General features: G+C 39.8%; 1 protein-coding gene across 2 annotated transcripts in view; it reads right to left on the reverse strand.

The window, feature by feature from the left end:
• Positions 1 to 24,710, reverse strand: part of Trpc6 (transient receptor potential cation channel subfamily C member 6) — a 132,295-nt gene that overhangs the window by 37,829 nt on the left and 69,756 nt on the right. For both annotated transcript variants that reach the window (XM_008848673.2, XM_008848672.2), the window contains exons 2-5: positions 23,665 to 24,439; positions 9,633 to 9,815; positions 7,233 to 7,397; positions 1,313 to 1,529 (exon numbers count right to left, since the gene is read on the reverse strand). In XM_008848673.2, the coding sequence (XP_008846895.1) occupies positions 1,313 to 1,529; positions 7,233 to 7,397; positions 9,633 to 9,815; positions 23,665 to 24,439 (1,340 nt within the window). The remainder of the gene's footprint in view (positions 1 to 1,312; positions 1,530 to 7,232; positions 7,398 to 9,632; positions 9,816 to 23,664; positions 24,440 to 24,710) is intronic.

A 24,710-nucleotide genomic window follows, 5' to 3' on the forward strand; every position in this document is an offset into this window, starting at 1 on the left:
TTTATTTATTTTTATGTGTTTGAATATTATGCCTGCATATATGCAAGTACACCTGTGCCATGCAAGGCCCACAGAGACCAGAAGAGGATGTCAGATTGGAACTGGAGTGATGGATGGCTGTTTGCCACCATGTGGGGGCTGGGATTCAACAGGTCTGTAAGAGCAACCAGTGCTCTTAACCACTGAACCATCTCTCCAGCACCATGGTTCCACATTTGACACCCGATATTCCCATTCCTTCAACATCCTTAGCCCCAAATGCTCCACTCAGTATTTCCTTGTCCTCAAAGCCTCAACTTGAAGGTGCTATTAATATTTAGGGGCCATGTGGGTGCCCTCTTCTGATCTCTGCAGCATTCATGACATGGGTGCACTGACATACATGCAGGCAATACACTCATACACATAAAATAATAAATAATACATAATTTTTTTAATTTAGGGGCAGTTTCTCTGTTCCTTCTATATCCCACCTTGCTCAGAGTTAGATGTCCAATCTGTATCGCCATAGAATGTCAACAGCTGAGCTTTAATTATTGATTTGTTTACTGACTTGTTCCCTAGACAGCTTCCTTTAATGCAAAGACTGTATTTCACTCAACTTAGTACCTTTATTATCTAATGAAACAATAGCTATTGAATGTATTTACTCATAAACATCTAACTGAAACATTTTTCTCATGTGTTTTGTATTTAATGACAAGCCGCAGGTATAAGTGGATTCTAATGCCAGATAATGCAGTGACTCAGACTGAATGCCTCCTCCTCCACTTGTCCCCTGAGAAGTAAGCCTAATCTTCACATAATTCTATAAAATAGATATTATTTCATGTAATGGATCAGAAATCTGAAGTACAGAGAGATGGTGTGGCTTGGCATATGTAAAGTGTTTTGAATAATTCCTGGTGCATAATAAATATTCAATAAATATGAGTGGTTATTAGCTTGAGTTTCTAATAAATCTCATCATAAAACTGCATGGTTGTTTTCAGGCTTGAGATGACAGTTCGACCAAAATATGCATGGAAGGTTTTGGGTTTTTTTAATCAATGGTGGGGTTTGGTTAATAGTATCCAGCTGACTTTCTTCCTGTTTTTTTTTTTTTAATGCAAATATCACAGGGTAAATGAGGAGACCAGACATGATAATGAGCCCACGGCAACTGTGCTTTAAGATCACAAAGAAAATCACAGTGCGTGGAGCATTGTGTCCTGCCGCGTACATCTGTATAGCTGACTGTGGAAGAATCAGCATCATTCAGTCCAATTACTAAGGCTGCACAAAGGAACGAGGACAGAAAATCACTCTTTACCTATTACCCAGGATATAATGAGCATCTCCATCCATGAGAAGCAGGATGTTTTCATCCTGAACAGCTGTCTTGCATTATCTGTGCTGGTTTCATTAGGAAGGAGTTTGGTGCCTTCAAATCTGTCAGCTGCATTCATGACGAGCAGCCCCAGGAAGATGGTGAAGGAGGCCGCATGTGCCACAAACTTCATGAATGGTCCACGCATTATCTTCCCCATCTGCCACAACACACACCAACAGAAAATCTTAATTTTGAATACTCTGTAAGCACACACACACACACACACACACACGCACACACACACGCACACACACGGGCGCGCACATGAAAGAATAAACATTTGCATATTCCAATGCTCTCCTAAAATAATCACGCTATTTTTATACAATTAGTGAAAGAATACTAATTTCTTTGCTGTTATAAAAGTTTGGTCTCACTGAGTACACTTTGTTCTGAGTACATTTGATCATCTTCTCAATTAATAATTGAACACTAGCTTTTCTATCACAGATACTTAAGTTCTTGAGGTATTATATAATGTTGGTTAAAGTGCAGAGGATAACATCAGCATTATTCAGAGGAAGCAAACTCATTTAGTGGGCCTAGAGTACAGAAGACAATGAGAATTCTACATGAAGTCTGCTTTGCAGAGCATAGGTCCTGCTTATTGTGTCCCGTGTATCTCACTGACACACAAGCAGTTCAGATTTTGGCTAATGCTCCTGTCTGGTGATTTTGTCAGGGCTTAAAAGTCATGAGGACCAAAACAAGACCTCCTGTGGGGGACAGGGCATTTCAGAGAAGTGTGCTAGAGGGACACTGGATTTAAAGTTCAACATTTTAGGTCCAGAATTCACCTTGACTCACACAAACCCCATTAGCTGGGTGACAATGAGTGCATTTCTTACATTCTGTGAAAATCAAATTTTTCGTAGATCTAGAGATGATAAGATCTACTGTGTGATGACAGGATAGGATTAATTTCTGTCTAAAATGTAGCCTAGGCAGAAGGAGGATCTAGACTGTATCTCAAGGCTCTGGACAGCTCTTAAAATAATGAGTAAAACCCGCCAGACGCAGGGATGGAAACGAGAAGTAGACAATGAATATGTGCACAAGACGTCAGAACGAAGCCCATTATTTTGTACATGAATGAAATTTAGGTGTTTTTTTTTAAGCAAACAGAAAATGAAAGTAAATAAAAGTGCATTTTCAGGAAAGTAAAATAGTGTATTTAAATCCTCATGTCCTTCACTTATTATGGAAAACTGAGTTATATATAATTGACATATATATATGTATGTATATATATATATATTTGAGATGTGTCTGGCCTTGAACTTGAGATCCTCCAGCTTTTGCCGCTTGCCTGCTGGTATCATAGGCATGTGCCATTGTACCTGGCTATATTTATTTCAGTTGGCTTTAGATTTTTTTTTTTTTTTTTGGTCTTTTTGAGACAGGGTCTCCTTAGGAGTAGCCCCAGTTGACCTGGAATTCACTATGTAGACCAGGATGGCCTTGAACTCACAGAGATTCACCTGCCCCTGCCTTCTGAGTACTGGAATTAAAGGCCTATGCCTCTAGGCCTGGCTAAAAAGAAGAAAATAAGCTCATGTTCCACCTCCCTGATGCTGTGGGTGATACAGACCTTTGGCAATACAGGCCTTTGGTGTGACCTCACGGACTGGAGAGGTCTGGGAAATTAAGGAGAATTGTTATAGTAAAATTTTCCATCCATCTATTCTGGGATGAAAACAAAATTATAAAATATAGATAGGGAGACATCGTTGAATAAGTTGAATTACTTGTTAAATAAATTGAATAGCCTAGCTTAATTATTGAATTAAATGCATTAAAAGAAATGTTTTTCCTTAAATATTACATATCCTGTTCTTTTTAGTTATAAGTAATTTAGACAGAAACAGGGACTGTGTGAAGACGTATATTCCTACAGTTTGATCTGTATTGCTCCATGGAAACCAAAGAAAATATAAAATATTTTAAATCCATGTAAATAAAAGCATCAATTTAGCCAGAGCTCTCTCTTCCTAATTGAAAAAAACAATAAGTTCTGCAACCTGTAAATAATGTGTATGCTCATTACTAATGGGAAAAATTACAAAACAGGTTTTGTCATCATGATTCAGAGGATAAATAATAGTCAATAAAACAGTTTAGATATGAGAGAATACTTTGATAATGCCCATTTAATTTGATTATTTGCCTTTGTGTTTATAAGTGAGGATTGAAAACAGATGTCAGAGGAAACATGGTCAGAGAAGAAGAAACAGTGAGGAAATCAGATAATTAGGATTTGATTAAAATTTGAGAAACATGTAAATCTGAGGCATACCACAAATAGCCTGAGTCAAAGCCCCAGGTACTCTGGAAAGCATCATGATTTTGAATTCACTGGTTATGGGAGAAGAACATTATTCATTTTAGAAAAGAGATTACAATTACACGATCACAGAGTGAACACAACCATGAGTCAGAAACTCTTGCCCCTTTTAATTCAGCTTGAATTTCAGAAGACTCAGAAAATACAAGCAGAGATGTAACAGACTGAAAACATACACATAGTTTGTGTTCAAATTAGGACCATTTAGAACATACTTCATTAAATCTGTAACTCAAAAAGATGTTGAAAAATTGTACCAGAATTCAGAAGTTTGTGAAATCAAATTTCCCAAAAGTTAAATCTACCTTGGAGAAAACTTCTTAACTCAGTCATCTTAACCAAAAAACTGGAAGAGTTGCTATGAAAATTTTCTTAGTATCAGCATATAGCATGCACTGGGGAAATATTTTTTTGTAAACCCCCATCCGAGACTGTGAGGAATTTAAGCATTGAGTGCTCTAAAGTATTTCAATCACATAAACTAAAGAGGGGGAAGGACTAAAAGGGATAATTGTGGGGCAAAAATGACTAAAATATAGATATATGAAACTGTCAAAGCAGTAAGTGCTGATCAGATAGATAGCTCCATGCAGAAAGATAAATTTGATCCTTATCTCCCACATAAAACTCAACTCCAAAAGCACCAAGGACCTCAGTGAAAGACCTGATACCCTGAATCTGATAAAGGAGAAAGTAGGAAATACACTGGAACTTACAGGCCCAGGAAAGGACTTACTGAACAGGACCCAAATAACACAGGCATTATGACCAACAATTGATAAATAGGACCTCATGAAACTAAAAAGCTTCTGTACATCAATCGTCACCATAATTAGAGGGACGAGACAGCTTACACAATGGGAAAAAGTCTTTTACCTCTGACAAAAGAAGGGTTAGTATCTAGAATATACAAAAGACTATAAAAAGAAAAAAACTCAAAAACTAAATATCAAAAATACTTGAGGTGAGAAATTAAACAGATTTTTCAGAAGATGAAATTCAAATGACTGAGAAATATTTTTTAAGTGTTCAACACCTTTACACCACCGGAGAAATGGAAATTAAAACCACTTTGAGATTCATCTTACTCCAGTCAGATGAGGTTCAAGATGTTGGTGAGGATGTGGAAGGGGGAGCACTTAGCCACTGCTGGTGGGAATACAAACTGGTGCAGCCACTGTGGAAATCAGTGTGGCGGCTCTTCACAAAGCGAGAAACAGGTCTGCCACACGATCCAGCCATACCGCTCTTGGGCACATACCCAAAGGACTCCGTACCTACTACAGAAATACCTGTTCATCCATGTTACTTCCCATTCTAGTCACAATAGCCAGGAATTGGAAACAACTTAAGGTCCATCAACTGAGGAATGAATAATGAAAATGTGATATATTTACACAATGGAACTGGAAAAAACATCCTGGTGAGGTAACGCAGACCACAAAAGACAAAAATCACATGTTGTCTCTCATACATGGATGATAGCTTTGAATCTTTAGACATACGGGTTTTAGTTGGATAATCTATACACAGGCACAACAATAATAAATAAAAATTACAAATATTTTAACTGGGATGGGAACGCAGCTTTCTAAAAGGAAATCTGTGCTATATAAGGCATTTCTGATATGTCTATTATCATTGTGTGAGAGACCTTGTACCAGCATTCTAGCATGAGTCACTGGGAGAAGTCCCTCAGTGGCTAAAATACCGTCTACGTGCCTGAGTGACGAGAGACAATATGCTGGAATTAGCAACATGTGTGCTCCCCACATGTTACAAATGTTTGAAGTGAGACATGCCTGTGTCTAGCGATGCCATTGATCATCTGAAATTTTTATACAGCACACAAAATAGCTCAAAAGACATTTATCTTTGAATTATTTCAGTCAGCCTCTCAAATTCAAGACTGACAGAGTTAGAAAGGTGGCTTTAGAAACATAAAGACAAAGACCACTAGAAATCCAGGCCCTGCATTTCTGTGCCTACTGTTAGAATGATAGGTCACTATTCCTCAAGCTTAGGGTTGCAGACCTGTAGGCCCAACTACGTGGGAGTCAGGTGGGCAGGTCACAAGTTCAAGGCCTCACTGGTCTACAGAATGAGGTTCTTGGTGAGAACCTGTCTCAAACAGTAAAACAGGGCTGACGATGTAGCTCCTTCTAGCATGTGTGAGGCCCTGAGTTCAGTCCTCAGTGCCAAAAAGAGAATTATTTGGTCTATTTGAAATTTCACTAAAAAGGCCTAGCCTTTTTGGTGAAAGTTCAAATGGACCAAATGATAGTAGGACTCCATTGAAATGCATAAAACTCTGTGGATCTATATGCCTTGGAAAAACAATTAAGGAATAATTAATAGAGTAACTAAGATTTTCTTTCACACATAGTGATGATATTGCAGGTGAACTTTCTCTAGTTTTTTTATTTCCCATAGCAAATATGAATTATTTTTTAAAATATTAAAAAAGAATAAGGGGATGGGCATGGTGGCACATGCCTTTAATGCCAGCATTCAGGAAGCAGAGACAGGCAGATATCTGTGAGATCGAGACCAGCCTGGTCTACATAGTGAGTTCTAGGCAGGCTGGGGCTGGGGAGTCCCTGGAAGAAGAAGGAGAAGGAGGAGGAAGAGAAGAGGAGGAGGAGGAGGAGGAGGAGAAGGAAGAAAAATGGGCTGGAGAGACAGATGGCTCAGTGGTTAAGAGCACTGGTTGCTCCTCCAGAGACCTGGGTTCAGATTCTAGCACCCACATGGCAGCTAACAACCATTTATAACTCCAGTTCCAGGGGTCCAACACCATCTTTTGGCTTTCATGGGTACTGTACACATGGGTACACATTCATACATACAAAATAAAAATAAATTTAAAATAATAATAATATAGACTGTAGAGTGCTCAGCCCTAAATGGGAATCTATGTCACAGTCCCTCCCCTCAAGGTTCAGGGATCATCCTGGAAAATGGGGCACAAAGATTGTAAGAGCCAGAGGTACTCAATGTCTACAGCCAAACCATCTGCTGGACTTGGCAGGGCCACTGCACACATAAACTCACAGCACATGTGACAGCATGCACAAGACCTGCACAAGATCAAGCCAGACAAAATCCCAGCACAGATTGCACCACTGGCCGGGAAGGTATTGGCAATTGATGGTACTGAGAAAGGAAGAGTCTGCTTTCTCCAGGGATGTGTCCCCTGAGTGGCTTCCAGCACTCCAGGAGAGGCCCTTATACCCATGAACATATGGGCAGCACTTACTAGACTCCGTGGCTTTTCTAAATGAGCAAATGAGGTTAGGAAGGAAAAGTGGTGGGAAACAGAGGAGGAATTGGGGAGGAAACAGTGGGGGTAGATTTGATCAAAACACATTCAAAGGCAGGTATGAGGTTCTCAAACAATAAAAAGGAAGTATTTAAACTCACGTATTTCAGTTAGGTTTTCATTTTGGAACTGGAACGTGCCCTGGTTGGACAGAATTCCAGCTGATGACAGAGTCACAGACTTCACAGACATACCTTGCTGCACGGAGCACACCAGTAAATGAGAGCCAGGAAAGGTAGTCCAATGGCGACGGCGAGGACCACGAGAAACTTCACTGCCATGGTCTGCTGCCGTAAACCAGACAGATTCTCATACCATATGGACAGGAGCTGCTGTTGGCAGTTCGGGTGAGCTACAAACTACAGGGAGATGGCAACACTTAACAGCTTGGCTAAAGAAAGGCCCCGCATGAGATACGCTCATGTGTCTAATGTCTGGGTCTGTATTTTCTGTATTTCCCCCCTCAGAAATATGGCTAGAATTAAAGAACAAACAAAATATCTAATGAACAGGCATCCATCAAAACAGCAAAACATTCTGGTATTTATTGTGCAAATTCAGATATTCCAATTTATCAAATTCCCCCTTACTGACTAATGGACTTTCTTTCAAAACATATAAAGGTTTGCATATTTAATATTATTAAAAGATTTAGTACTATTTCATACAAAATAGTGCTAAATAGTACTTTTATAAATTTTATATATTTTTCTTTTTATTTAGGAAAAAAATAAGATAAAGGTCTACTAGCTTATATGTCAAAATATTGCTTGTTTTTAAACGTTCATTTTATTTGTAATTGTGTGTGTGTGAGTGCAGATGCCCACGGAGACCAGAAGAGGGCATCAGATCTCTCTCCTGAAGTTGGAAATACAGGTCTTTAAATCACATTTGGTTCTTCTGCAAAAGCAGTATCATCACTGAGTCATCACTCCAACTTTCCTTCACTGATGGAAATGCCACATTTCTTCACATGGAGAGCCCATCTGTATTTGGATTCTGTCAGGTATACCTACCCAGTTCCACTAAAAGCTTTCTTTATTCTTCTTTGCCCTTTCAATTAAAATAATTAAATTTCAATTTTTATATTTTCAGAGATTTTATTCTCATAGTTATTTTTATAAATGTTTTCTGTTCTTGCATTTATTTATGTTTTACATAAAAAAGGTTAAAGCTAGCTAATATACCAAAAAAGCATTCACCCAAAATAATATTTGGTAAGGAAAAGTCAGGTTATACAAAGAACTAACAATGAATAGTTTACTTCAATGATAATGAGGGCAAGAAGCACTATTTCACTGCTCAGAATGGCAACACTTGAGGACAGCATTGTGGGTGGAAGGAAGCCTTCTACACACTACTGTTGGTAAGCAGATGCATCTATTTTTCCAGTTTTTTTGAGACAGGGTCTCTCAGTAGCCTAGTTGGCCTTGCACTTATTATATAGACTAGGCTGACCTCCATCTCACAGAGATCCAACACCTCTGCCTCTGCCTCTGCCTCCTGAGTGCTAGAATTAAAGGTGTGTGTCACCATGCCAGCCTTACAGACACACCTTTTTTGAAGGGAAATTTCCATAATATTCTGAAATGTAAGTAAAATATAAAATTCTAACATGCCAATTTCATGCCCAGAAATTCTGTGTGCACTTAAGACTTATGCAAAGAAGCAAGCCACATAAATATTTCCACCATACAAAAGTAGATAAAATATCATAATTACCAATGATTAAAAAAATAATCAACATCTTTGCCTAGTAATCTAATTAAATGAATAGAATGATACAATGTGTTTATTGACTGATATGTGAAAATGTCCAAGATATAAATTTATGGAAAGAAACAGTAGTGGTTAATTACTCTCTGATTAATTGGAGAGATTGAGGCAGCATGTCGACACTGTTTGAATATTTACCATAAACAGGTGTTACTTTTATTATAAAACCAAATTTCAAAACTTTTTTAGGTGTTAGAGAGATGACTCAGCAGCTAAAGAGAACTTGCTGCTCTTCCAGAATACCAGAGTTCAGTTCCCAGCACCCACATCAGGCAGCTTACAACTGCCTGTAACTCAAGGCCCAGGGGTTCCAGTACCCTTCTGGCATCCAGGTGTACCTGTATGCACATGTACATGCATGCACAAAGTCACACACATAAAAAATAAATATTAAAAGTAATTATAAATATTTAAATGATTCTTCATACTCTATGAAGATGGTCTGATGCGTAGAGGCCACTATATAAAGACAGCATCTAAATATTACCCTGCAAAGATTTAGAAGGCTCTGGGTCCAAATTGGAAACTAGCAACCAGTGGGAAAATAGTGGAGTCTGAAATACTATACCAATCTTCTCATCACATAACAGACACCTTCAGATTTTCATGTATGGAGTCATCGTCAGATTATTACAAGTTAGGCAAAGTGGCACTTACCATGATTATAAATAAGCCTAGACTGTGAGTACCCCATGTCATGTGGGATAAATGTCTCACTAGCTGCTCATGATTCCTTAAGATCCCACCTAATTAGAAAACCCCAGCTCTATCTAACCATGTCCAGTACCTATAAGGATTGAAATAATGCATGGCCTTACTTTTTTTACTTCGTATTTAATGGCAAGTTTTAAACGGCTGAGATTCGGACGACCAAGTTCTCCGGGATGGCATGTTTCTGAGTCCCCATTCAGGATGGCCTCCACTTCCTCTGTGTTTCTGCAAAGATCCAGAAGGCCAACGACGAAGTCTTTGCACTGCATGGACAACTTTCTGTAGTCATTCTAGGAAAGGTGAAGCAAAGGCACAAGAACAACAAAGTTTACTTTGCAGTCTTTGCAAACAGTTAAAGAGGCTTGAGGGGATGGGACATTTTGAGAGAAAAAAAGTCTGTTTTCAGTTTTACTGTCCCTTTTTTGTTTTGTTTTTAAGAGTGGATCTCAATACTGTAGCCCAAGGTAATTTAACATATAGCCCAGGATGGTCTTGAACTGGCAGCAATCCTCCTGCCTTAGCACCCCAAGTGCTGGGATGATAGGGGTGAGCTACTGTGCCCAGATTAGTTTTTCTTTACTTTAAATGCATTTCAATTCCAGTTCTGCTGACTAACCTCTAAAATATTTTATGACCATAAACACAGTATTTCCCAAAGTCACACCGTCTCATCAGCAAAGTTTTAGGATGAAAACCCAGCTTTGCAGATTCAGTTTTCTCCCTGTCCTAAAACTCTCATGTAACATAGGTTGAAAAATCCCTTAGAAAGGGTCAAGAGAGGAAAATGATGGAAAGATCTATGTGGTTCTGGATGCTTGTCAACAAATCAGTATTTGAGGGGTATCACTCTGGAACACAGCTTCATATGGAGTACATGCAAAGCACCTTTACAATGCATGTCAAGTGACCCTCAAGACTTCTCAGTAATTACTAAACAGACACCTGTGGTTAGCTTCAGCCCAAGCAGAGTCTGTAAAGCAGAGTAAGAAGCAAAGTGTGACATCTGAGAACAGCTCAGTCTACTCAACAGATGGAGAACCAGGGATAAAGGAAACAGCTTGGCTCTTTCCCTAGTCAAGTACGGTCACCCTGGGCTTGAGAGCTACACATACCTGCAATCAAATCCCCAATCTTTCACTTATTATCCATACCATGTTAAATAAGTTAAAACATGATGTAGGGTGCACAAACCAGGCATTTGTCCAGCATTCAATAAAGTATAAATAATTTATCTTGATATCATCAAAGACAAGATCTGAAGTCAGGCCATCTCTGGATAGTCCTAAGATGCCATAGAGTGGTAAGAGAATTTAATAACCTGGCTTTATCTGAAGATACTACTCAACTACAAAGTGTCCTTAGTGTTTTTATGGTCAACAAAGCAGTAGCTTAAATCAAAGCTCTAGAATTCTAAGAAGGCTCAGGTGGAACCAGATATTTGAAAGTGTGATTCTTCAAATGTAGGGTAACAAGTCATAGTGGAAAGTCACTGTCTGAGTTTGTCTCTCCATTGCTGTGACAAAACACTCCGACCAATACCAACTTGGGGAGGAAAAGGTTTATTTGGCTTACATCTCCCAGGTTATAGTTCATCAGGGAGCCCAAGGTAGGAACTCAGGGCAGGAACAGGATCTGGAGCACAGGCCATGGAGGAACTCTGCTTACTGGCTTGTTCCCCTGGCCCCTGCTCAGCTTGCTCTCTTATCCAACACAGGCCCATCTGCCCAGGGGTGGCACTACCCACAGTGGGCTGGGCCCTCCCACATCACTCAACAATCAAGAAGATGACCCACAGACATGGCCACAGGCCAGTCCAATGTAGGAAATTCCCCAATTGAGGCTCCCTCAACCCAGGTGTGTCAAGCTGACACTAAAGCTATCCAGCACAGTCACAGTCAGTAGCTTCACAGTATTTAGTATCTAAATGTAATTTCCCCCCAATTTACTACTAATTCTCAACACATTCCCAAGCCAAAATGCCTATTTTTTTAAAGAAAGAAAATCATCCTGCTTTTGGAAAAACCAACTTTTTTCAATGTGAGTCCATTTACTGTTTTCATATTTTAAGTTCTCTCAGAGCGACATGTCACCTCTGAAGATGAAATGCTGACAGGTGCTCATTGGCCAGCACAGAGCGCTGTGATTCGGATTCGTTGAGAGGAAAAGTAAAGCTGCTGTGTGGAAAATTCTGGGCCAAACCTTTGCCTCACACTCTACACCATACATTAATAAATTGGAAATGGGTGCTTTCCAATGAACCTTCCAGTTAAAAAGATATGATTATGATTGATAATAGGCTAGCAGATTAAGGTTTGGAGGGTATATTTAAAGGTCCCTGTTAAAACTATCCTTTCATATGATCCGAATATCCTTGGATTTTACATAGAAATATTATTACATAAAATATTACACATATTAGAAATATTATCTAAAATTTTAATTTCTGAATTCTATATAAAGAATAGAGCTTACTTCATAAAAGTTAAGAGGGTTGGGGAAAAAAAGAAAACATGAGTCAGGCATGATGGCGCTCACCTTTAATCCCAGCACTTGGGAGACAAAGGCGGGTAGACCTCTGTAAGATCAAGGCCATCCTGGTCTCAATAGTGAGTTCCAGGCCAGTTGTGACTACAAGGAGACCCTGTCTCAGAAAAAAAAAAACCACCCACAACTTAGTTCTCTGTAAACAACGGTCAGGCTTGAAGAACAGATCTGATTCTGAATCTAAGCTTAACATTTATTGTGTAACATTGGACAAATTATTAGTAACTTGAAGTCTCATAATCTTCAGGGTGAAATGGAGGTATTCTATCATCCACCTCCTGGGGTTCCTGCAAAGATTATACAAGTCAATGAACACTGGGTTTCTGGAACAAGGCAAAGCTAATCAATGGTGATTATAAATACTTTCATTATTTTACAAACAGTATCTATCTCTTAGCCCCTTATCCCAAAGTCATTGTGATGGTTAGCTCTAATTGTCAATGTGGCTCAATCTGGAATCACTTGAGAAGAGAATCTCAATGAAGGATTGTCTAGATCAGGTTGGCTTGTAGGCATATTTATAGGGGGATTGTATTGGTTACCTTAACTGAGGTAGAAATATCCCCCCTCCCCATTTTGAGTCATCAGTTTTGGGCTGTAAGAGTACAGAAGGTTATCTGAGCACAGAGGCATGCATTTTCTCTCTCCTCTTGACTAGCTGTAACTAGATGCTTCGGCAAGTTCTTGCCTTGACTTCCTGGCAATGGAGGGAAGTGACCTAGAATTGTAAGCCTAATAAGCCCTTTCTCCCCTAAGTTGCTTTTTGTCAGGTTTATTTATCATAGAAACAGAAATGAAACTATAACAGTTATGTTAACAAGTACAAAGATACATTGGGATTCCTAAGGTCATATGAAAATAAATCAATTGGTCATTTTGACATTCTTCTAACAAATATTCTGTATAACAGTACCATGATAGATGCCACCTTGTAGCTAAGGTAGGAGGCTTTAAAGAAGAGCAGAATTAAAGCAGAATATTATTCTCTAGATAGTAACAAATGCCCAATCATGAGGTGGGACCAAGTTTTACTCTGGGACTTTTCCTGGTGCTAAGGATAATTATCATCAAAAATCACACTGATCAGTGAGCTCTGCCACAGTTGATGCGAGGATTAGCAAGCATTCACCTGGAACTATGTATCAAATATATATGCACGATTGGGAGGGACATAAAATATAACTAGGCATTACTCTATGGAAAAGTAAAAATAAATTGGATATAATTGCAAATAATTAAAGAAAGACATTTCCCAAGATACATTAGGGGCTGTGGACTTTCCTGTCGCTTACTGGACTCCACAGTGGCTGCTTCTTTAACTTAATGTAGTATTTGATGATCAGCTTTTAATCTTTCAGGTCTCACTGAAGTTAGGAAGTTGGAGGAGCAAGAAAGAAGGTAAACAAGTGGTTTCAAGTGCCACAGAGTCCCACAAAGCAAATCCTCATCTTTAATCACCCTCCATAACAGTTGACCTGTCTTGTCATGGAATTAAAATCTACCTGAAGGAGATTTTCACATCCATTTATTTTTCAAATTTCAATGGAAAATTCAAAAGCAAAACCTCATGTGTATGCACGTGGGAATGCACAGACACTAAGCATTTTTACTGCAATTATTTGTTTATGCATCTGCTTCCCTTGAATAGGCTCAAACACCTTTCAAGACAAGAACTGAGTCCACATGGGCTAGTACCATGTGAGGCTTAGAGTAGCAATCAGCATACTTGGCTGGTGGATGTGAAGAGGGAAATACGGCTGGCTATAAAACATACCTTATCTGAATTCCTTAATAGATTTACAGCATCGGAAGGGTTACTTCTTGGTCTTCTAATTATGCAGAGCTTGAGGTCTGCTTTACCATAAAGTTAGAATGGGAACCACCTGGAGTAATTCATAAAGCTCAACAAAGGTACATTTCCTCCTTCCTCTTTGCTCAAGATCTCAGCCCTGGGGCCATGATTCTGCTTTGTAGACTTTGTCTTAGGCAAGTAATGCCCTTTGTTCCACTGTAAGGTCTGTGTTCTAGTTTGCTTTTGTTGCTATGATAAACACCATGACCAAAAGCAATTTTTGGAGGAAGGGATTTATTTCAGCTTACAACTCCCAGGTCACAGTCTATCAGAGTAGGAACTCAAGGCAGGAACCTGGATGCAGGAACTGAAGACAGACCATAGAGAAATGCTGTTTACTGATGGATGATGCTGGTTTGCTTGCTGCCTTTCTTTCAGAGCCCAGGCCTATCTGTAAGGGGGAAGTGATACCACTCACAGTGGGCTAGGTCCTCTTACCGCAATTAGAAATCATGAAAATGTCACACAGACCAATCTGATAGAGGAAATTCCTTAACTAAGTTTACCTTTTCTCAGGATGTCAAGTTGACAACCAAGATCACAAATCACAATCTGATAATGGTCACACCACCTTAATACTAGCAAATACTACTTTTCATCTCAGCCAGTTTCTTGAAGGTTTTTTAATTAAGCAAGCATTGCCAATTGTTTTTAAATACTGTACACCAGATCGTAGCAACAATTTAAAAATAGACATGGTAATGATTTCTCCAATATCCTCCTTCTCCATTGCTGTAGCAGAGGCATCCAGAAGGCCATGCGCACGTCAATGCACAGACCTCTAGGGAGACATAAAAGAGCTGGAAAAGTTCCAGGAAAGCTTTCCCTCCAGAATGACAGAGATGCTGACAATCTTCCTTCATAAAAGAAATGAATGGGAGGTGGAGTTTGTAATCATTGTGTGTTACTGCAAATAATCTAAGTGGTAGCTAGGTTAGGGAGAATTACAGACATAACTCATAGAGATATATGGAGATACAAACAGGAAATTAGTAATTTGAGGACACACAATTATTGACAAGACCATTCTGTGTTGATCTTTTTCCCTTTGAAGTTTCTACCCCTGATTTGAGCTTGGATCGCCTGTCAAGGTAAGGAGCTGTCCTTCCTTAATATTAAAACTCAAAGTCTGAGATTCAGCTTTTTTCATACTCATTTTGTGTATGCTGCCAAGTTTAGGCTTAGCAAATTTTAAACTTATGGTGGCCAAGGTCTCATATTAGCAAAGGCTAAAAACATCGCTAAAGATTCAACATAAAAATTAAATTTGAGTAAGTTAAAAATTCTGAACAATTCATTTGTGAAGTTTTGCTTCATTTTAAGAGATAGATAATAATCATATGTATTTATAGAATAAATTTTTCAGCCCATGTATACATATAAGACATACATATTATATAAATATTTAAATGCATTTATGGAGCAAATGTGATGTCTCCATATATGTATAATTTTACATATTATATTATACATAATAATATAGGAGATAAATGTGGTATTTCAGTATATGCACTATATTATATATAATTACATATATTTTATGGAGTAAATATGATATTTCAGTACAGGTATACATTGCACAATGATCTAATTGGAATAATTACCATTTTCATTATCATGAACATTTTTCAATTCTTAGTGTTGAGAGTACTCAAAATCTTCTCATAACTATTTTGAAATATGTATCACACAGATATGTTAAAAAATCTTTTGAATAAGTGTTAAGAAGATGGCTCAGTTGATAAAGTGCTTTCCTCACAAGCATGAGGAATTGAGTTTGTGAACCCACATTTCCAAAGGCATAAGGAGTGATGCCATGTGCTTGTAATCCTGATGCCAGAGAGGCAGAAACAGGGGAATCCCTGGGGCTCGGTGGCCAGCCATCTAGCCAAATCAGTAAGCTCCAGCTTCAATGGGAGAACCTAGGTCCAAAAATAAGGTGGGAGGTGATTGAGGAAGACATCCGGCCTTCACATACTCACACACAAATATGCACACATACCTACACACAGAAGAAAAAAAATACTTATTTTGAATATGTTGTTAATTGTCTTTAAACACTGCCACTCCCCATGGCCTATTGGCTTTCTTCTTATTCCTCAGTCTCCATCTAATGCTGAGTTGTCTCTCCTGTGGTCTTGTATACCCTCTGCTTGGAGTCAGCTACAGACCCACATGGTCTGAGTAACAAGGCAATTTCTTTGGCTGAGAATATTCTAGGCACAGGACTCAGAAACCAGAGTGGCTAATGGACTGAGGGCTAATGCTTAAGGGGAACTATGGGAGGAGCTTAGAGAAGGGGTACTGTGCAAGTCCTCACTCCCTGTCACAAAGTCGATCAGTTATCATCAAACAGAGGCACATGAAGAGTTTCAAAGGGGCTGTAGAACACTGATAAACTTGAGAATTAACTTCCAGATCCTTAACTCTCCAAAGCCTGTTTTGATTGAAATAAGATCTTGTGTTTCTTTACAAAATAATTTTCTATGTACCAAGCAATGGTGGAACCTTCCTCTAATGATAATCTAGGTACCAGAAACACTGAGGGGCAACCTGTATCTCCCTATATTACCCTTCACTATTGGAGATGAGGCTTAGTGATGGAGACAAATGCTGGCTCCTCTTAAAATGCTACCAGTTCAGATGTGCGATGAAGTGCAACGAGAACCAGGGTCATTTTTCATGTACTTCTCCAACAGCTGCCCAGGACGCACCCATCTCAAGGGAAGGTCAAGCAAAAGTGCAACAAGAAGAGGTATCAGGAGAGACACTGAGCACATAGCAGTCGGCCCTTGTCCTCAGGGTTTGCCTTCTGAAGTGTCAGATGCCCATGTTCAACAGCGGTCAGAAGATACTAAAAGAAATATTCCAGAAATAAACAACTCTTAAGTTTGAATAGCATGCCTTTCCAGGCGGTTGATAAACGTGACGAGCTCTCTCACCACCTTTTTTGACCCTCCTGGGATGCCAATTGCCTCCTTGTCAGCACTTCCACTTTACACACTGTTCCCCAGTATTGACTAAGCACCATTTGGTCATCAGATTGATTTTTGTTGCACATCAGTTAGTAGATGTTATTTACTTAATAAGAGGACTAAACCACAGAGTAGTGATGCTAGAAACTCAGATATGTCAAGAGAAGCCCTAAAAGTGCTTTCTCTAAGAGAGAACATGAAACTCTTGACCTAATAAAGAAAAAAAATATATGTTGAAGTTGCTAAGATCTAAGGTTAAAAAGAATGAATTTCTTAAGTGCCAAATTGTGGAGAGAAAAGAAATTTGTGCTAGTTTTATTGCCATACTTATTAAGATTGTGTCACAGGGGCTGGAGAGATGAATCAATGGTTAAGAGCACATACTGCTCTTACAAAGGAACCAAGTTCAGTTCCCAACACCCATGTTGGGTAGCTCACAGTGCCTGTATCTCCAGTTCCAGGAAATCCAACACCTCTGGCCCCCACAGGCACTGCACTCATGTGCCTGTACCCACACAGAGACGTACATATGTACATAATCAAAAATAATTTAAAAATTTGTGCAGACATGTCCAGGAAAATGCACAACATATGAAGGGCTTGGTGTTATGTATAGTTTCAAAATTCACTGAGGTTCTTGGAATGCATTCACTATAAAAAAGAACTACTATACTCAAATTACCTTTTAATGTATTAAACATCGATGATTTTTTAAAACTGCTGTTTGTTTGTTTGTGACTGGGTCTTACTATACAGTGTGACCTTGAACTCACAGTCCTGTCTCAACCTTCCCAGTGCAGTGATTACAAATATGCATCATATTCCATAATGTATATATTTTTAAAAATTAGATCTCATACATGTATATATGATGCATTCTAATCACTCTTCCACTTTCTTTCATCTCCGTGCTCCCCATCGACCCCTTCTTCCTCCCTACAAGTCTTTCCCACATTCATGTATTTTTGTTTTGTTTTGTTTTGTTTTGTTTTGTTTCGTTTGGCCCACTGGGTTTAACCAGAACTCTCTGTGTAACCACGGGTTTGCGGCTGACCATTAGAGCCTGGTGTACTCACCAGAAGACCACAACTTCCCTTCTCCCAGAATCTATCAGTTGTCATATAGTTCACAAGAAAAGGTAGGGTCCCATGAGCCTCCTCCCCGATCCTGGACGGTTGATAGACTTGTGCAGACCAAGGGAGGTTAATCACAGCTGCTGTGAGTTCCCGGTACTGAAAACCCATTCAGAAACACATGACTGGAGAATTCACAGTCCCTTTGGGGAACACACTACTGCTGGTTAATTAAATTGACATAGAGTCAAACTGTCTTCTATCTTCATTTATTCCCTAGACAAAGGCTACTCACAACCGTAACCAGAGAAGCCTCCTTTGCAGTGAGCAGCAGTGAATACAAAGATTCACAGGACTGCTCAAAGTGCACAGAATAAGTGGTGGTTGAGTGCCGAGCCCTAAACAAAATATTTGTACAACCACCTCTAAGGCTCAGGTACTATCCTGGAAGAGGGGGCAGAAAGAATGTAAGAGCAAGAAGAGAGAAGGACTGAGAAAGGCCATCGTCTCAGCACAACATCGCAATGATGAGCTAATCATTCCTTTTCAAAAAATTATTACATCTTATTCAGTGTCTGCACATGTGGATCTGTGTGTGGGGGTGAGTGCATGCCATAGCACGGGTGTGGCAATCAGAGGACAACTTGTAGGAGTTGTGTCTTTGTAGGGATGACTTTTATAAAACGGACAGAATCTGGACTAGTGACTTTTAATTAATCTTGGCAACCTCAATTTGGAACTTTACCTAAAAGATAATGAATTAGTGTGTGTGTGCTTGAGAACCGACATATCAGTGTTGGGGGACAGCTTGCCATCTTCACTGAACACAGAGAAGACTGGAAAGGAAGCTTGACCTTGGGTGCATGAGCTATTCTAGAACTAGGGATGAAAAGGCTGGATTATCTGTTAAAATGAGGACAGATTCTAGCTTATGCTTCCCCAAGTGAGGCTGGAGAAATGGGCTTGAATAAAAAGGGTGAGTGAGGCCAGAATGGAGGAGACAGATTCAGAAGCGCAGCTCCTGAGCACAGACAGTTCCAAGAGACAGCTGGGGGGAACGCGTGTCCTCTGAGGTAGGCCCACTTTTAAAAACTAACTTGAGTCGGGCTTTTTTATTCAAGCATAACTATAAGTATAACGTTGATGTGGTGACAACACAGCTCTCTCCTTCCACCATACAAGCCTCAGGAATGGAGCTCAGGCCATCAGGCTTGGCAGCAGCCCCTTTACTGGCTGAGCTATCTAGTGCCTCCCCAACTTTTCTTAATACTTTTTATTTTTATTTTTTTAAATATTTTATTTATTATTTTTATTTATGTATTTATTTTTTAATTTATCATTTATTTATTATTTATTTATGTATGAGTGTATTGCCTGCATGTATGTGAGTGCACCTGTGTCGTGCAATGCCACAGAGGTCAGAAGAGGGTTTCAGATTCCTCTGGAACTGGAGTTAAGGACAGTTCGTAGCCACCATGTGGGTGCTGGGAATCGAACCCAGGTCCTCTGCAAGAGCAGCTGGTGCTCTTAACTGCTGAGCCATCTCTCCAGCCCCCTTAATACTTGTTTTTTAAACATATACTTTATCAGAAAGAAAAGCATCTCAAATGGGAAAAGCATAAAAGTTAAGTGAAACTGACTCAAATTTGATATGGAATATTTTCCAGGACTCAGAAAATTTCACTTTTATATGATTTTTTTCCAGATTCAGTAAGACAGTTCTTAAATAATATCAAGAAATAGTTACCCTAACTATAATCAATCCCATCAAATTTTATTTCATAAAATCTTTAATATCTTCTCTATCCTAGTCACAACATTAAAATAGGATACTGGCTGCTATGCTAAGTAGCTATAAGCTACACACGACTTATCTTTTCTTGTGTTAAAATACAGCAAAAATAATTATTAATTCTACTAAAAATGCATTCCCAATAACAACTGCAAATCACAGAGTTGAATTTTATTTTTCAAGATTTCCTTATGGTCTTAGTTTGTTTTGCTGTTGCTGGGATAAAACACCTTGATAAGAGCAACTTAAGGGAGAAAGAGTTTGTTTTTCTTCACAGCTCCAGGTATGGTCCACAATGGAGGGGAGTCGAGGCAGCAGGGCCTTGAAGACGCTGCTCATATCTTCAGTCAAGAGGCAGAGAATGGTTACAAGCTAGTGTGCAGCTCACTTCACGGTCACACAGTCCAGGGCCCCAAGTCCAGGGAGTGGTGCTACCAGAGTGGGCTGTTCTTCACAAATCAATTAATGAAATCAAGGTGATCTCTCACACGCCTTCTCAGAATCCTTTTCTCCAGAGGATTCCAGGTTGCATCAAGGTGATAAGCAAAACTGACCATTTCACATGTATTTGTTATTTGGAATAACCAGCTTCAATTTACATACTTTTAACCAAGTATACTAATAATAGATATAACGGTAACTCTTTTCATAAAAACATTAATATCTAGAACCTTATCATCACAGGAAACAAATTCTAAAATTTATGTGTATGTGTGTGTTATGTAGATAAGTTTCTACTTACATATTATACTACATATAGGTACTTATCAAACTTTACCATAAGAAGCTATTATCTTAGGAACCACATTTATGAAGGAAACCAGACTGTATAATGAGCTCAAGAAGAAACAGGAGCACTGTGGCGGTCCTGAATATTGAGCTTAGCTGATGGTGAGCATCAGATCATTAAAGATCACTTAGATTCCCTTGCATAAGTTGATGGACAAATCTAAGAGTTGTTGTTTTTAATTGCAAGGAGTATAGTATGCAGAAAGACAGTTTTAAGGGTATGTGGTTGGATAGGTTGGACTCAAAAGACTTTAAAAAAAAATAGAGAACATGAAGTGAGGGTTAGCGATGAGGGGGATCTGAGAGGAAATGGGAGAGGTCTGAATATGATCAAAATACTTCATATGAAATTCTCAAAGAATCAATAAAAGTACTATTTAGTGATTGACATCTACCAGATTTCAAAGAAAATACATAAACTTGAACCTACAAAGTTCTCTGAATTCCTGAATCCTAGGAGTCCAGAAAAAAGCAGGAAAGAATCTAAAACAGTTGGAAGGGCCATTTGACTGCAGTTCTAGCTGCCAGCATTCTGGAGGAAAAGCACCTGCGTCCTCCCTAGGAGCCAAGCATACACTGAAGAGTGTCTGTAGCCATTTTCTTTCTCCTCCCTTTCCTGGAAAGACAGGACCTACAGGCAGATGGACAAATGGCATCCATGGGAGAGGAGAATACAGCATCGCATGATCAGTGACTGTGTCACCAGAGAGCTACTTAGGACAGACTGGACTGCAGTCTCCAAAGGTGTGCAGTATAGGTTGCAGCCTCTCAAAGCACATGGACTAGAGAACACAAAACACTATATTTTATCAATGAGACCTGATCAAAGCTGTATTTGGTTAATAATGACAAGGTGGTAAGGGTGAGGCTGAGGAGACAGCTCAGTCTATGACATCCCTGCCATGTAAACATGAGGGCCTGAGTTCAACCCCCAACCTCAGCATAAAAATACTAAGCAAAGCAGCATGTGCCTGTAACCCATGCTGTAAGGCAGAGGCAGGCAAATTCTCTAAGCTCTCTGGCCAGCCAGGTTTGCCAAATCAGAGAGTTCCAGGTTCAGTGAAAAACCCTGTCTCAGAAAAATAAAATTGAGGGCTGAAGAGATGGATCATCAGGGAAAGGCACCATGAAGCCTGACAGCCTGAGTTCATCTCCAGAACCTACGTGACAGAGGAAGAGAATTGACTTCTGCACATTGTCCTATGAGCCCCCGCCCCTTGCCAAGGCACACGGATGCCCATACACATACACACACACAATAAATTAGTAAATAAAGAAAGAAGTGCTTACAAAACATAATAAGGTTGAGAATAGCTGAAAATACACCTGTTTTGGTTACTTTTCTGTTCCTGTGATAAAACACCATGATCAAGGCAACTTACAGAAGGAAGAGTTTATTTGGCTTATGGCTCCAGAGGAATGAGTCCACCAACACCTTCAAACAGGCACAGGAAGCAGAGAGAAGGGAGATGCGGCAGGGCTATGAACTCTCCGAGCCTGCCACACTCACATGATTTCCCCAGTAGTACCACAACTCCTGGGGACTCGGTGACCTTCCCCAAGCAGCACCACCAACTGACTAAGTGTTCAAGTACCTGAGCCTATGGGGCACCTCATTCAAACCAAACCACCAGAAGTCAGTTTCTGGCTTCCACATGCATGTGTACACATGCATACACACACGTGCACAAGAACATATAAACATACAATAATGACAAGGCATGGCAGAAAAAGATGGACGCAATCAGGTAGATCAGATGATCCATGGAGGAAGTTCAGAAGTGTTCAGGATGCTCTTCTCTGGAAAGCTGGGCTCCAGTTTCCCCCAAAGCAGCAGAGAGCACATGGACAGTGGCTGGCTACGACACCCTCTCTCTCCAGCTGCCTTTACTAGGAGTGTGCTTAAAGTTCTAAGTGCCTAGTCCCTTCATCTCTATCAGACTCTGCTTTTGCTGTTACCTTAGCCTAAAGCATTTTTCTCTCACCTCAGTCTTCCAATATCCTGTTCACCTTTCCACATGTAGCTGAAATGTCATCTTGTATGAGACTTGGCTGAAACCCTGTAGGAATTTAATATGTCTTTCTCAGAACTTCTATAGCACATTGGTTAAAACTAGTTCTACCTAGTAGTCAGGCTTTGTTTTATGTTATATTTATTCCTGTACACATTTGTCTCTCTGTCAAGCTGTGATTTGTTCATCTTTCTGACCTAATGGCATCTATCACTGTGCACTGAACACAGAAACAGTGCTGTATAAAAGAAACATTTACAGTAAAACACATCTGCATTCTGAGTCCAGCCTTGTTATTTACCTGTTCTTGATCTTGGGCCTTACTTAATCTTTCTATGTACACGTTGCCTCCAATAAACTAGGAATAAATATCTTTCCAGGGTTGTAATAAGCATTAGAAAATAAATGCAAAGTATCTGGTAGATAGTAGATTATTAAACAGTAGCACGACTTTTACTACAATAATTACAATAAGCTTTTTGAATAACAATATAAAATTGGGACTTGGGAGATGGCTCAGTAGAGTGCCTGTCACACAATCATGAGGACCTGGGTTCAGATCCCCAGCACCTGAGTGAAAAGTTAATAATGCTGGATGTGGTGATGTATGTCTGTAACCCCATTACCAGGAGCATGGAGTCAGGTGCATCCCTGAAGCTCATTGGGCATTCTAAGTGAATCAGTGAGCTACAGGTTTGGTGAAAGAACTTGTCCAAAAATATAAGGTAGAGAGTGATCAAGGAAGATACCCAATGTCAACCTTTGCCCTACACACACAATGAAAGAGAGAGAGAGAGAGAGAGAGAGAGAGAGAGAGAGAGAGAGAGAGAATGAAATTACCAAGTATGCACAGTAATTAGCACGTCATGGAAACCTATAAACACAGCTGGACTTTCATTCAACCTACTTCATTTCTGTTCTTGCCCTCAGCCTCTCAAAGTCATGTCCATTCTTCCACATACAACTGAAATGGTCCCTTACACGCAACTTTGCTGAGACCTAGTAGGAATCCAGTATCCCTCTTTCTGCACTTCCATAGCATGTTGCTTACAGATCTACTGAGTCCTTATGTTTTGTGCAGTCCCTGCTGCCAATAACCTACCTTGAACTCTTTCTCAATGTTGGCCAGCACTGCCAGCTCGTTGCTAAGTTCTAAAGCCGTCATGACTGGATCTTCGCTGGACAATGACAGGTACGCTGGGCTTGCCAGGCCCTTGTAGGCATTAATCCTGGATCTGGAGTGGCTGAAGGAGTCGTGCTTTTGTTTCTGGCTGCATTCAGTGCACTTGCAGAAGTAATCATGAGGCCGCTCGATCCGGGCACCCTTCCGCAGGAGCGTGTGCACGATTTCATATTCCTGGCAGTGAGCAGCCAGGATGATTGGCGTCACGTCGTGGGAGAACCTGGTTCCATCTTCATCATAGGCATAAAAATCATCTTGCTGGAGTTCAGACTGACTGGGGCTTGTTGCTAACCTCTTGCCTTCAGCAAAGGCAGGATGACTGAGAATAGCTTCCACAATCCGCACATACCCTTTACTAATAGCCAGGAGCAAAGCATCCCCGACCCGAGATAGGTTTTCTTTCTTGAGCAGCAGCTCTGTAATTTCCAGGTGTTCATTGGCCACTGCTAACTGCAGGGCATTCTGGCCCATGTAGTCCACGCAGTTAACATTGAGGGACAGGCATTCTTCTAGCATCTTCCGCACAACTGGGATATTGCCATATTCAGCTGCATCAAGAAAGCGTTCCTCCTCAATAGACAGGCTTGTTGAATGATCATTAAACATGTATGCTGGTCCTCGATTAGCTAACCTTCTCCCCTTCTCACGAAGAACCGTCTGCCGCCTGTGAGTCAGCCTGTTTTCATTGCCCCGGCTGCAATAAAACAGAAAGATGGTGAAGAAATCATATTAAGCGCATTTTCGTGTGCCAAATGACCTGTCATTCATCTAATGCAATCCTAGAGTACATCAGATGTTGTCTCAGCATCTCTAGGCACACTATATGGTAAAATAAAGAGGAATTTATTTGTTAATGGATTCCAAGAACTCCTTTAACAAAGATAAGCACTTTACAGGCTAACATTTCAGTTTGAGGTGGAGACCCTGGCCACTATCACATTTTTTTTTTCTGTCATTCACATAGA

This window comes from Nannospalax galili, unplaced genomic scaffold, assembly GCF_000622305.1.
Source record: "Nannospalax galili isolate Female #2095 unplaced genomic scaffold, S.galili_v1.0 scaffold824, whole genome shotgun sequence".
Lineage (NCBI taxonomy): Eukaryota > Metazoa > Chordata > Mammalia > Rodentia > Spalacidae > Nannospalax > Nannospalax galili.